This window comes from Bufo bufo, chromosome 6 (genome assembly GCF_905171765.1).
Source record: "Bufo bufo chromosome 6, aBufBuf1.1, whole genome shotgun sequence".
NCBI classification, from domain to species: domain Eukaryota; kingdom Metazoa; phylum Chordata; class Amphibia; order Anura; family Bufonidae; genus Bufo; species Bufo bufo.
In genome coordinates this window covers 303,130,526-303,145,893 of record NC_053394.1, presented here as the reverse complement: position 1 = coordinate 303,145,893, position 15,368 = coordinate 303,130,526, and the positions used below count along the sequence as shown (strand labels likewise).

The 15,368-nt window shown below is 42.0% G+C and overlaps 1 protein-coding gene across 1 annotated transcript in view; it reads left to right on the top strand.

Annotated features, from left to right (window-relative positions):
• Nucleotides 1-14,901, top strand: part of CDK12 (cyclin dependent kinase 12) — a 72,948-nt gene extending 58,047 nt beyond the window's left edge. The window contains exons 12-14 of the mRNA XM_040438197.1: nucleotides 1,058-1,260; nucleotides 4,762-5,187; nucleotides 13,260-14,901. Of these exons, the coding sequence (XP_040294131.1) occupies nucleotides 1,058-1,260; nucleotides 4,762-5,187; nucleotides 13,260-13,951 (1,321 nt within the window). The 3' untranslated portion in view covers nucleotides 13,952-14,901. The remainder of the gene's footprint in view (nucleotides 1-1,057; nucleotides 1,261-4,761; nucleotides 5,188-13,259) is intronic.
• Nucleotides 14,902-15,368: the final 467 nt, after the last annotated feature.

Below are 15,368 nucleotides of genomic sequence, written 5' to 3'. Positions count from 1 at the left end.
TAAGTACATGAGCCAGTCTTCACTATGCAGGTGAGACAACACTCAAATGAGGAGGTAAATGTCCTCAGCCGAGTGTAAGTCTTGTCAAAGAGTCCCCAACCGATAAAACCGTTTGACATGTCAATATAACGCTTAAGAAATTTTTTAAACAAGCATTACACTTTAGTTCAGTCTCAAAACTCCGTAATTGATCAGACCCAAAAATTTATATGGTCAGGTCAGACGACAAAAAAAGCTTGAAGGCATGTGTGCTGAAATGCTGTTTTATGCTTCTGTGCCCTAAAATAAAGCTTTGAAGAGTCCAGTCCGACTTTCATATTGGTTAGTCTGATAGAGCTCAACCACAGGCAAGCACGCCATTCCTTGTCCTGGTGCACACGTTACCTTTGCCTAATATAGTTCTCTTGTTGCATCTCTTTTAACCACCATCAGTTTTTCCCACTGCTCAGCTAAAAATGGCCTCCCAATGCAATAAAACACATGCAGGTTTTGTCACTTTAATAAGGCTACTTTGACTTCAGCATTTTTGCTGGATCCATCATGGATCAGCAAAAAACTCTTCCATCATGATAATCCAACCGTCTGCATCAGTCATGAACCGATCCAGTTGTATTATCTTTAACATAGCAATGACGGACCCGTCATGAACTCCATTGAAAGTCAATGGGGGACGGATCAGTTTTCTATTGTGTCAGAGAAAACTGATCCGTCCCTATTGGCTTACATTGAGTCATGATGGATCCGTCTTGCTCTGCACCACATCGCGGACAGAAAAATGCTGCTTGCGATGGGAATGCCACCAAATGGAACGCAATGCATTCTGGTGCACTGCGTTTTGTTCTGTTCAGTTTTGTCCCCATTGACAATGAATGGGGACAAAATGGAAACGTTTTCCCCCACTATTGCGATGCTATGACTGATGTCAATAGTGGAAAGGGAAGGTGCAGATGTGAAAGTAACCTAAGCTAAAGGGATATGCGATATTTAATACCAATAGCTATGTTTTATGTCTGAATATATCATTTATTTCAATTATTTTAACTCTCTCTACCTGCAGTCTTCCACATTGGCAGGACTGCCATGAACTTTGGAGTAAGAGGAGAAGGAGACAGCGGCAGAGCGGCATTGTTATAGAGGAACCTCCTGCCATTAAAGCTCCACGAAAGGAAAGTGTGTCGGCGCCTGCAGCAGACCCTATCAAAAACAATAGCCCTGCACCTCCTGAACCTGCTAAAGTGGAGACTGGAACAGCAGACTCGGGTGAGGGCACATACATATAGTGGATATAAAAAGTCTACACACCCCTGTTAAAGGGAATCTGTCACCTATTTTGAGCATATAAAACTGTTAACATAACAATGTGCAATAAAGTATCTTCATTCCAGCATGTGTCTTCTTTCTTTTATTCAACTTTTCATTTAGATGAAAAATCAATTTTTCTGATATGTTAATTAAGCCTCAAGGTGCCCAGATTACTCTCCTCTATTGCCCAGTAATGCCCCCCTGCAGTGCCCAGCCCGCCTTTTTTCTAAGCCCAGTATGTCTCTTAAGAAATAAATTTACTCCCACATCCTTGCCGAACGGCGCCGCCCCATCCACTACGTCATGTCATTTATTCACACCACCATCCTTGCGTCCTCCTTTCTTTGCCTCCGAAATCCCGCGCAGCTACAGTATCGCTGACTGACTGCGCCTGTACGATACTCAGGCTCCTGAGTGCAACAGCCTCAATAGTGTCACTGGGCATGCGCCGAGCCCAGTGACGTAATCAGAGCGCTGTTGCCTCAGGAGCCGGAGTATCGTACAGGCGCAGGCAGTCAGCGATACTGTAGCTGCGCGGGATTTCGGAGGCAAAGAAAGGAGGACGCAAGGATGGTGGGGTGAATAAATTATATGACGTAGTGGAGGGGGCGGCGCCGTTCTGCAAGGATGTGGGAGTAAATTTCTTTAGAGGCGTGCTGGGCTTGGAAGAAAGGCGGGCTGGGCACTGCAGGGGGGAATTACTGGGCACTAGAGGAGAGTAATAACGCCCGTCTGGGCACCTTGAGGCTTAATTAGCATATCAGAAAAATCGCTTTTTCATCTAAATGAAAAGTTAAATAAAAGAAAGATGCTGGAATGAAGGTACTTTATTGCACATTGTTATGTTAACAGTTTTATATACTCAAAATAGGTGACCGATTCCCTTTTAAAATGTCAGGTTTCTGTGCTTTAAAAAAAAAAATGAGACAAAGATAATTCATTTCAGAACTTTTTCCACCTTTAATGTGACCTATATACTGTACTACTCAATTGAAAAACAAACTGAAATCTTTTAGGCGGAGAGAAGAAAACAAAATAATAATAATAATGTGGTTGCATAAGTGTGCACACCCTCTTAGAACTGGGGATGTAGCTGTGTCCAGAATAAAGCAATCACATTCAAAATCATGTTTAGGGTCCATTCACACGTCCGTTGTTTCTTTCCTGATCTGTTCCGCAAAAAACGGAACAGATCAGGAAAGAAACAACGGACATGTGAATGGACCCTAAATAGGAGTTGGCACACACCTTCCATCATTTAAAGTGCCTCTGATTAACCCCAAATAAAGTTCAGCTGCTCTAGTTGATCTTTCCTGAGATTTTCTTAGTTGCATCCACAGAGAGCTTCCAAAGCATCAGAGGGATCTCATTGTTAAAAGGTATCAGTCAGGAGAAGGGTACAAAATAATTTCTAAGGCATTAGATATACCATGGAACACAGTGAAGACAGTTATCATCAAGTGGAGAAAATATGGCACAACAGTGACCTTACCGAGAACTGGACGTCCCTTCAAAATTGATGAAAAGACGAGAAGAAAACTGGTCTGGGAGGCTACCAAGAGGCCTACAGCAACATTAAAGGAGCTGCAGGAATATCTGGCAAGTACTGGCTGTGTGGTACATGTGACAATAATCTCCCGTATTCTTCATATGTCTGGGCTATGGGGTAGAGTGGCAAGACGAAAGCCTTTTCTTACTAAGAAAAACATCCAAGCCAGGCTACATTTTACAAAAACACATCTGAAGTCTCCCAAAAGCATGTGGGAAAAGGTGTTATGGTCTGATGAAACCAAGGTTGAACTTTTTGGCCATAATTCCAAAAGATATGTTTGGCCCAAAAACAACACTGCACATCACCAAAAGAACACCATACCCACAGTGAAGCATGGTGGTGGCAGCATCATGCCAAGGGGCTGTTTTTCTTCAGATGGAACTGGGGCCTTAGTTAAGCTAGAGGGAATTATGAACAGTTCCAAATACCAGTCAATATTAGCACAAAACCTTCAGGCTTCTGCTAGAAAGCTGAACATGAAGAGGAACTTCATCTTTCAGCATGACAACGACCCAAAGCATACATCCAAATCAACAAAGGAATGGCTTCACAAGAAGAAGATTAAAGTTTTGGAATGGCCCAGCCAGAGCCCAGACCTGAATCCGATTGAAAATCTGTGGGGTGATCTGAAGAGGGCTGTGCACAGGAGATGCCCTCGCAATCTGACAAATTTGGAGTGTTTTTGCCAAGAAGAGTGGGCAAATCTTGCTAAGTCCAAATGTGCCATGCTGATAGACTCATACCCAAAAAGACCGAGTGCTGTAATAAAATCAAAAGGTGCTTCAACAAAGTATTAGTTTAAGGGTGTGCACACTTATGCAATCATATTTTATTTTTATATTTTTTCTTCCCTCCACCTAAAAGATTTCAGTTTGTTTTTCCACCTTTAATGTGACCTATAAACTGTACCACTCAATTGAAAAAGTTCTGAAATGTTTTATCTTTGTCTCATTTTTTTACATCACAGAAACCTGACATTTTAACAGGGGTGTGTAGACTTTTATATCCACTGTACATTTCCTGAATGCATGGTAGTATATGATTTAGGGCTCTTTCACACTTGCGTTCTTTTCTTCCGGCATAGAGTTCAGTCGTCGGGGCTCTATGCCGGAAGAATCCTGATCAGTTTTATCCTAATGCATTCTGAATGGAGTGAAATCCGTTCAGGATGCATCAGGATGTCTTCAGTTCCGGAACGGAACGTTTTTTGGCCGGAGAAAATACCGCAGCATGCTGCGCTTTTTGCTCCGGCCAAAAATCCTGAACACTTGCCGCAAGGCCGGATCCGGAATTAATGCCCATTGAAAGGCATTAAGCTAAACGTCGTTTCGGCGCATTGCCGAACCTGACGTTTAGCTTTTTCTGAATGGTTACCATGGCTGCCGGGACGCTAAAGTCCTGGCAGCCATGGTAAAGTGTAGCGGGGAGCAGCATACTTACCGTCCGTGCGGCTCCCAGGGCGCTCCAGAGTGACGTCAGGGTGCCCCAAGCGCATGGATGACGTGATCGCATGGCACGTCATCCATGCGCATGGGGCGCTCTGATGTCATTCTGGAGCGCCCCGGGAGCCGCGCGGACTGTAAGTATACCGCTCCCCCGCTCCTACTATGGCAACCAGGACTTTAATAGCGTCCTGGCTGCCATAGTAACACTGAAAGCATTTTGAAGACGGATCCGTCTTCAAATGCTTTCAGTACACTTGCGTTTTTCCGCACGGATCCGGACAACGCAAGTGTGAAAGAGGCCTAACAAGAAGGACTAGAATCATGTTGATGAATTAGTAAACTTTATGGATGTAATCTGTTATAGACAAAATGCAATTTAAAAGGCCATGACAGATAAACAAAACTAAAGGATGAATAAAATATTGTTGTGTTTTTTTTTTTTTGGTTTTTTTTTATATCTAGCTGTTTTGGAGGATCTCACACAGCATCTAAACCCGAGTGAACTGGCTGTTCTGCTGAATCTCCTCCAGAGTCAAACGGACCTCAGTGTTGCCCAGATATCCCAGCTCCTAAACGTTCAGGCCAATCCAGACATGCAGCATCAGCTGGAGGCTCTCAACCAGTCAATAACTGAATTGACTACCACTGCTCAGACGGTGGAATCCCAGACAGAAAATGTAGCCCAAGATCAAGCTGAAATGGAAGGGCTGACAACTCAGGGAGATGTACAGAATGTTCTAGCTGTCCTGTTGAGCCAGCTCATCAAACCTCAGGAGGTGGTGGAAGTCCCTGGGGAAAGCAATGGAGAACAGAGCGGTGTAAATCCAACTATACGGTTAAGACCAGAGGAAGAAGAGGAAACCGCGGTGTTGGAAGAGGATGACGCAGGTAAATTCTGCTCGCCCTGAGTCAACCATCTTGTCCACACTGCATTTATGACGAGTAGACACGACAGGGCCGGGCCTTTTTTTTTAAATAAATGAGGAAGCTGTGAAGACCTGGTGTAAAAACATCTGTCTTTGCACTCTGTAGTTTTCTATGCAACAGGGAAAGGCTGGCTTTATAGCATATTGAGTGGAGAACCCAGAGACCTCACACTCATGTATTTTGGTTTATAATAAACTGTAAAATTGAAACCTTTCTCTTTAATCTTTTTATTTGCACCATTTATTGCACCTTGAAAGGTTGAACTGTAGATGGCATGTGTATAATGGAGTAAGGAAGCCTAACTGTTCACAGTGCTTGTTAACGTGTATTAGGCCATTTCATCGGTTTTCTTTCTCTTTTCCCTCTTTGTTCACCCTTCACTCACACAAGTAACATTAACTTACCCCTCATCTCTCTCTTCTCATCTCATAATTTTCAGTAGGTCACTCTCGACCAGTTTTAATATACACACTTTTATTCATTTATGGAAAGGGAACCCTGGGATAAGCTGATCACTGCAGGTCCAACTTCTTTAAACCCCCAACAAATAAACGTATAGCCAGCTGTATCTTCCCCTGGCAATATCGGGTCTCACCAAGAAAAGGAATGGAGGTCAGCTCACCACAACGAATCCTCTCTCCAGTATATTCATACAGTGCAGGGAGGTAAATCCTGGATCGGCAACAGGTACATAAATGATGGTAATAACCCAGCACTCCGTTAAAATGCAAAGTTTTATTAAGTACATCTTTTAAAGAGTTTTTCTGGTTTCAGAAGGATGTGATCTGCCTTCAGTAAAGAGTAGATCATTACTTGGCAAATTCCCCGCCGCTGCTTTCGTTCTCCATGCTGGGTTAACTGAAGCAGCGGCACTCGATCTGTCAGGTAAGTAGTGATCCATTCTTTGATGCTGGCAGATCGCTTGTATTGTCTGGTTTCCTACTGAAACTGGAAAACTTCTTATAAAGCATCAAAACATGTATATGCATTTAAAACAAGCCATAGCATGGTTTGACTAAGAACAGTGCTGTTCGTAACTCGTAAATGTTTTTTACAGGTGCCTTTTATGCTTTTAGGAATGTACTAATATTACTTTGCATTTTAATAGTGCTAGAGTTTTAGCAGTATATGTGGAAACTATCTGGGTCATTTATTAAGACCAGTGTTTTAGACACCCATCTTAATTCCCCTACGCTGGTGCTTGGTGCACCTAAGTTGTGTAGAAGTGCTGGCCTCTACATAACTTAGGCGCATCCCCCACCGGCGTACACCCGCCTTAAATCTACGCCAGCTCCCATGTTGGTGTAGATTTAGAATATTTTCTACACCAAAAACTGGCATAGAAAATGATAAATGAGACGGGCCTGCCGACCCGCTCTCTTCCCCACCCCATTTTTTAGAACTGGCGTACGTGGAAGGAAGTCGTCGCAAGTTTTGCCCCAAATCAGTTTGTGAATAAATCTGCGCCAAATATATGCCAAAAAGTGGCGTATATTTGGTCTTCAATGACCCCCTATGTTTCTCATGCAGTGTCAGCTGAAGGTTAATTATAGTATTACATGGCAGCCATTAATGTAAATGTAATGCATGAGGCCAAGTCAGAACAACCCACTTATGATGTTTTCTGCTCTGGCTAATGTCTGTATGCCCTGATAGGGCATATGAAAACCCCTTTAAAACACAATGGGTTACAGGGGAGGATGACGTTTTGTACATAGATGTTGGTCTACTTTCACACTAGCGTTTTGGCTTTCCATTTGTGAGATCCGTTCAGGGCTCTCACAAGCGGTCCAAAACGGATCAGTTTTGCCCTAATGCATTCGGAATGGAAAAGGATCCGCTCAGAATGCATCAGTTTGCCTCCGATCAGTCACCATTCCGCTCTGGAGGCACCAAAACGCTGTCTGCAGCGTTTTTCTGTCCGCCATGTGGTGTGGAGCAAGACATCCTAACACACAATGTAAGTCAACCGGGACGGATCCGTTTTCTCTGACACAATAGAAAACAGATCCGTCCCCCATTGACTTTTAATGGTGTTCATGACTGATCCGTCATTTCTGTATAAGGCCTCTTTCACACGGGCGTCCTGGATTTGCTCCAGTTTGCACGCGCGTGATAAAAAACTGTGGGACCCAGACCCGAACCTGGACTTCTTCACTGATGTTTGGGTTTGGGTTAGGTGTTCTGTAGGTTTTATTATTTTCCCTTCTAACATGGTTATAAGGGAAAATAATAGCATTCTTAATACAGAATGCAAATTATAATGTCAATTGAGGGTTAAAAAATAATAAAAATCTAACTCGCCTCATCCACTTGTTTACACAGCCGGCATCGTCTTTTTTTTTTTTCTTCTTTCAGGACCTGCAAAAGGACCTTTAATGACGTAATCGCGCTCACCACGTGGTGAGCGAGGTGAAGTCAGCGCAGGTACTGCTGAATGAAGATAGAAGATCCTTCTATCTTCATTCAGCAGGACCTGTGGTGACATCACCATGCTTATCACGTGGTGAGCGCAATTACGTCATCAAAGGTCCTTTTGCAGGTCCTGAAAGCAGAAGAAAGAAGACTATGCCGGCTGCTCAAACAAGAGAATGAGGTGAGTTAATTATTTTTTTATTATTTTTTTTTTTAACCCCTCAAGCCACATTTTACTAAGCATTCTGTATTAATATATACTATTATTTTCCCTTATAACCATGTTATATACAGTGATTAGACTTTAATGGGGTTGCTCATCCCTATCCTCTCCTAGAAACCATGCAGGAAAATCGCACCGCATCCGAACATGCTTGCGATTTTTCACGCAGCCCCATTCACTTCTATGGGGCCTGTGTTGCGTGAAAAACACAGAATATAGAGTATGCTGCGATTTTCACGTAACACACAATGATGCGTGAAAATCACCGCTCATCTGAACAGCCCCATTGAAGTGAATGAGTCCGGATTCAGTGCGGGTGCAATGCGTTCACCTCACGCATTTCACCCGCGCGGAATTTTCGCCTGTGTTAAAGGGGCCTAAGACATAATACAACCGAATCCGTACATGACTGCTGCATGCGGTTGTATTATTGTAACGGAAGCGTTTTTGCAGATCCATGACGGATCCGCAAAAAATGCTAATATGAAAGTAGCCTAATTTATAGAGTAAAAAAAGTAACTTGTAATTTTGGCAAGTCCTGGGGATAAGATGGAAAAACGTCTTTCATATGTATTGCAATTACTATCTTGACCAATAGGAGCAGGGATCTGTCTAATCAGATTAGGGAAGTGCACTTAACACAAAGATGAAATGAACTTACAGATCAAATCAGGCCTTCCCTGTCATTTACCATGAGCATGAACATAAGCAGCCATGATGTATGAATGCAATATAGTATTTCATTTATCTACATGAAATGTCTGCAAGTTTTACAACAGTTCAGAGGTTGTTTTTTTTTTTTAAACTTGACAATCCACAGAATAGGGTAAGTACCTAATTACTGCAGGTTCAACTGCTGTGTTCCCCAGAACGCACATTACTGCTCCATTCACTGTGCATGAGACTGTTGGAGATTTGTCAGTCCCATAGACAGTGAATGGAGCAGTAGTGCACATGTACAAATACTGCATCATACAAGTGGGGGAACCCCGTTCTTATGATCAGTGGGGATTATGGTGGTGAAAACCCCAGCGATCAGGCAGTTATTACCTACCTTGCAGATAGGTGATAAGTTGCCATGGTGGGACAACACCTATAAGGATTCTTTGCACAGCTGTCCACATCCCATAAGTGGAAAGAAGTGTCTCCATAAAACTTAAATGCTCGTCCAACCTTTTAGATTGATATTTAACCTAAATATCGTGCACATTTAACAGGGTTATCCCATCTTGACATTTATGGCAAATCGATAGGATATGACATAAATGTTTGACAGGAACGAGTCCCTCTGAACAGGACCCTCCGTGAAAGGAGAGGATGCTGCATATGGACTGCTTTCTCTTTAGTTGAGCCAATGCTATCCCTCCACCCCAGCATACATAGGTGTAGTGTGGATGTACTTCTAGATTTGTGCTTGGTAAAAAGTAAAGTATCACAGGCAGCTAAACCTTAGGGTATATTACGTGAATGATGTCCACTGTTTTTGTATGGAAAAATTTCCTGTTTTAGGGTACAACCACATGTGGCAGATCTGCTGCAGAAGTTCCACAGAAGCAAAATCCACACCATATAGTGAAGATTTGGTTGCAGATGTGACCCTCTGCATTGCAAAGTATCCATTCACTTCAATGGGGAGCAGCTGTCTAAATTGGAGCTGCTGCTGAACAGCTGATTGGCGGGGTATCAGACCCCCGGCAATCCCCTTTAGAGGACCTGTCATCACAAAATGCAGTGCAATCCGCATCCAGCATGTTATAGAGCAGGAGGAGCTGAGCAGATGAGTATATATGTTTGTGGGAAACTATTTAGTAAAACTTTTAATTTATACATTTAAATTTCTACTATATAAGTTGTACACATGGAAGGGGGTTATCAGTGAATTTTGGCACTCCCTGTGTATGTGTGTACACAGATAGTTGTCACTCACTGATAGTACACGGGGGCGGTTTTAAGTTCAGAAAGAGCAGAGATATAAATGTATAAATTACATGTTATTTTGATAGGACGTTGAACCCGGTCATTTAACCCCGTATATGCCACAGTCAATAGTTATCGCTTAATCTGTGGCATTCCATTCGGAGCCACCAGCACCGTCTGGGGCCTGCTGAAGATTCCCAGGCCTGTCATAGTAAGCTGCCTGTAAAGCTGGCTCAGCGGGCAGTGTGTTAGCATCTCATAGACAATGATAGTTCTCTATTATGGTCTATGGGACAAGCAATCACAAGATCGCAGGTTCTAGCCCCCTAAGGGGGCTAAAAGTTTTTACCTAAAGTTTAAAAATAAATCTAAATATTAAATTCAAATCAGCCCCTTTCCCAATTTTATCTATAAAAATTAAAAATAAAACACAACTGGAGTACGAAAATGTCTGAATTATTAAAATATAAATATTTTTCCTGTGTGGTGAAAGCCATAATGTAAAAATAAATAAAAGCACACACAATTTGCAGTTTTTTAGTCACCTCCCCCCTCCCAAAAAACAGTGATCAATAGTTGGGTAAAAAAGTAGAAATAAAATCAAATATAGGATGGATATTGTAGACTGGGTAGAATTGTCTTAATTGTAAAGAACCTATGCAATTACTCTGTATGTTTCATGTGTGTCTTATGCTTTGTTCGCACTTGCACTGTGGCTCCTTTTTAGGGTACAATAATGTATTTCATTGGTGTTGAAATGCAACATATTGTGATAGTCAAAAAAAATCCATCCAAGTCGTAGTTGCAGAATGTCGCATTGCGATGCCATTGAAATACATTATATGAAATGCCTCCACACCCTTTTGTGTTGCGCGACGTTAAGCCGTCGCCTTACATCGAAGACCACAACGGAGTGCCAAATGTGTCAGATCTGCCATTTTGAGAACAGCAAGTTTAGTGCTGCATGCAACGGTGGTCTTAACTGTATTATAAGTGTTGATCGAGCACCAAAGTGCTCGGGTGCTCTACAGAGCACCCGAGCACAATGGGAGAAACCGAGCATTAAACCAGGCACCCTGCTCTGAAGAGGGGAGGGTGCTGGTTCCCACTGAGGTCTATGTAGAAGATTGCTGCTCTGACTCCATATATAGCTATGTCCATATATGGAGTTAGTGCTTGGGGACACCCAGTGTATTTAAATCTAATTTAGCTGCTATTTCTTAAGTTTCTGCCAGGATTTGAACTCACAACCTTCTACGCTATAGGCAAGGACTTTAACCACTCATCCATAAAGCTCAATGATAAACTGTGTCAGAAAAACCCCATAGTAGTTTGTCATGTAGTAAGTATTCCTATACAGCAGAAGTGCCATTTCATATTTCAGTGCAGGTTAACATGTAGCTGTATAGCGTAGTGGTTAAAGTTCTTGGCTGTAATGTAGAAGGTTGTGAGTTCAAATCCCGGCAGAAACTATATATTTTATAATTTTTTTGTCATTGTAAAAAATATATGGCACAAAATAAATGTGTAACTACTAAAAAAACTAAAAAATTATATATATATTTTATATAAAATATATATATATTTTATATAATTTTATATAATATATAGATTATTGTTTTAGTTTTTTTTGTAGTTACACATTTATTTTGTGCCATACATTTTTTACAATGACTAAAAAAATATATTAATTTTTATTAACCCCTTATTTCTGAAAAGTTTCTGCTGAGATTTGAACTCACAACCTTCTACATTATTGCTAAGAACCTTAACCACTACACTATACAGCTACATGTTAACCTGCACTGAAATATGAAATGGCACTTCTGCTGTATAGGAATACTTACTACATGACAAACTACTATGGGGTTTTTCTGACACAGTTTATCATTGAGCTTTATGACTGAGTGGTTAAAGTCCTTGCCTCTAATGTAGAAGGTTGTGAGTTCAAATCCCGGCAGATACTTTTCGAAAATAGAGGCTAAATTGGATTTAAATACACTGACTCAAGCACACGAGGTATTAGGCCGAACACTGCGATTTGCCGAGCATCGCGATGCTCGAGCCGAACTGGTGTTCGGCTGAGCATGCTCGCTCAACACTATATATTATACATTGTTGTAGGCCTGTTTCTGTGCAAATACAGCTCTGGATCTATTGAATGAAGTGGCCACATGTTAAGGTCACATCTGCTTTACGGAGATGTGCTCTGCGCAGTGCATTGCACCTTTTTGCTTGGTCTCATCATTGACTTCTATGAGGCAAAAAAAACACCTTCCTATTACAGTATTAGGGTCCATTCACACGTCCGTTTCTTTCCTGATCTGTTCCGTTTTTTTGCGGAACAGATCTGGACCAGATCTGGACCCATTCATTTTCAATTGGTCCTAAAAAAAAATCAGACATTGAGCTGTCCGTTTTTTTTCAGGACCCATTGAAAATGAATGGGTCCAGATCTGTTCCGCAAAAAAACTGAACAGATCAGGAAAGAAACAACGGACGTGTGAATGGACCCTTACTGTGTTTTTCGGGACAGTCACCATTGAGTATTATAATGGTGCCTTGTTAAAAGGGGATGTGTCGTCATAAAATGACCTATTGTTAAAATCAAATTTTTATTTTAACTTATTTTTAATTTTCCATTTATTCTTTAAAAATAAGTCATAAAAATATCTATATTTAAGCAAAAACCATACATTCCTGCAGTTTTTGCACTGGCCGCTAAGCCTAATAGGCACCACGTCTTGGTCTGTACAGATCACTTTACTGCAGTTACCTGCTTATCTGTCATTCTAATCCTGCCTGTAATGATATCACCTCTGTGTATAGAGCTTATCTATTCATTCCTTGTACAATGACCTCTTCACAGGTCACAGAGCAGGCCTAGAAAATTCTCCCAAAGAAGTCAATTATTGTGTCAACGGCCGATGCGACTGCTGTAAAACAATGCTTTGTAAATGCTCAGGCAAAATGGCCGCTTTCATAATAATGTTAAAGAAACAGAATGCAAAAATCTGCAATAAGAGAATAAAATCAGATTAGAAAAAAGATGTGTTGCTGCTATGTGGTTTTAACTGGCAGAAAACATTTTGGTGACACATTCCCTTTAAAACTGATCAGGGGTTGCAAGCTGTGGTTTGCAGACTACAGGTGTAGCTTCAGCCTGGATCCTTGGGTCATTCTATGACTGTATATTGCCCTCCAGCAGTAATATTTGCTAATTTTTACTCTAATTATATTCTATGACCGTGATGGCTAACCTCTGGCACTCCAGCTGTGGTAAAACAATGACTTCCAAGATGCACACTTGCTTGGCTGTTCTCAGAACTCCATAAAAATGAATGGAGCATGCTGGGAGTCGTAGTTTCACCACAGCTGGCGTGCCGGAGGTTACCCGTCACTGTTCTATGATGTTGTTGTTCTATGTGTAAATGTGTGTTTTTTTTTTTTTTTCTGTTATCTATATGCATTTTTAAAGATGGTGTCAAAGGAAGTAACCTTTCCCCAGCTTCTGAGCCTCGTATCCTGCCGCCAGAAAAGAGACCACCTGAGCCACCGGGTCCCCCTCCTCCACCGCCTGTTTCAGAGGGAAATGCTGCAGATGCAAATCCAGTGGTGACTACTGCCCCAGTGCAACTTTTTACTCATTCTGAAGTGGAGCCAGACCTTGTGGAGGGGGTTAAAGATGCTCACAGACTACCGTCAGACTTTTCCCGAAAACTATCCTCCAGGACTTACAGCTCTGAGGGCCCAGAGGATGTATATAATGTAGAGTCTGAGGACAGAGACTCAGGGCAGCTGCTTGGGGATGGTTCCCCTCAGTCAGTAACAAAAAGCAGGACATTCCCAGCACAGCTAGGGGAAACAAGTGGTTACCAGGGAACAGGATGCCTGCAATTCCCAGGGGATCAAGACCTCAGGTTTACAAGGGTCCCTCTAGGAATGCACTCCGGCACAGTGCCTCCAACTGGACAAGTAGAGGGGAGCAGTAACAGTTCCCACCCTTACCAAGAAGCCAAAATCTCCAATTACAGTGAGTTGGGGTCGGGGACTGCAGCAGCAGGAACAAACCAGGCTTGGGCGGCCCCTTCTCAGGCTTTTAGCAAGGCATTCAGAGCACCAACCCGAACACCTTCAAGAGGCGGACGGGGACGAGGAGTCCCTTACTAAAATCCATTGACGTTACCGTGAAACCTCCATCCTTCCGATCTGCTCCCTAATAGGGTGACAGATACAATGTGGCTGATTGTAACGGCTGCAACTATTCTATACCCGCAGAGCCTTGAAATTTAGTTGGGATTGCGAAAAAAAAAAGGGGTTGTGTGAGAAAAGTGGTACTGACTTGAGAATGGTCCATTGCTGCTCCATGTGTTGGACACCTCAGTCTTTTGACATGGTTTGTCCATCCCTTACTCATTTTCTATTTTGGCTATGTGACGGTTCATCAGAAATGGCAAGTATCCCTGTTTTAGGTTGTGGAACACAGGTTATGTGTTTTAAGTAATCTCTTCTGCCACTAAAGGGCTCACCATGCTCCTTCTGTTGCATCTAGACCCTTATGGCAATTTAAGTGGTAAGTGGCATCGCTCAGGAAACTGGAACTAGAGCGACGCCACATCAATGCAGCTGGCTGTGTAAAAAATGTTCTCATTTTTATTTTCTTGTGTCATGAACTGCTGGGTGATACATGCCCCTCACTGTCCTCCAATCAGCACCTCCTTGTTTTCAATGTACCTCAACTTTGGCAAAGAATCTCCTGACCTTAGACTGGCGGTGGACAGGTGGTATTATTCTTATGCCCTGTTGTGTTTGTATAAATCTATACTTTTTTAAGTTTATTTTTTAGGGCTAAATAGGCCGTTGCGACACAAAATCTGTTTTGTTTTGTTTTTTTGCCCCACCCCCTTTTTATATTCCCCAAACACTGCAAATGACAGTGATTTTTTATTTTTTTTTGTTTAATCTGTCAAAGGGCCTAGATGAATAAATACAAATTACCAAAAGGAAATCCTGTGTTTTCCATGGTTACCAAGTGATTTTGCTGTTAAGATCCTGTACTGTTCTTTTGCTGTAATGATAAACTGCATACATGGTACTCATCCTAGACTCCTTTTTAGTAAATTTGGAGAGAATCTATTGTTAGAGTTGGGCAGATTATTAAAACCAGTGTGTAGAAATAGTGGCGCATTTACACATGGCAGTCATTCAGCTTGCAGCTTTAGCTTAAAGGCCATGTACACCTTTCGGGGATGTGGGCAATTTTTGTTTGATTGCGTTTTACTCATTTCGGGCTCAATTTGCCTTTATTAAGAATATTGAGCAGTTCTGTGACACAGGGTTAACTGTTTTTCTAGCTGTGTGAATCATACTTTCACTTTGTGCCAGCCATCTAATAAACCTTATTTCTAAATTAATAAAAGGTCATAAATACTTATTTTAAGGCTGTATTACACTGGCCAATATTTGTCGATAATCGCTAATGAGTGTTCGCATGACCGCTTGTTAGCAATCCTCTTGCAGTGTAATACTGGCACTTAAAAATCAGTGATTGCCGGCAAATCACTAGTCAGCATGGGGACAAGCGATG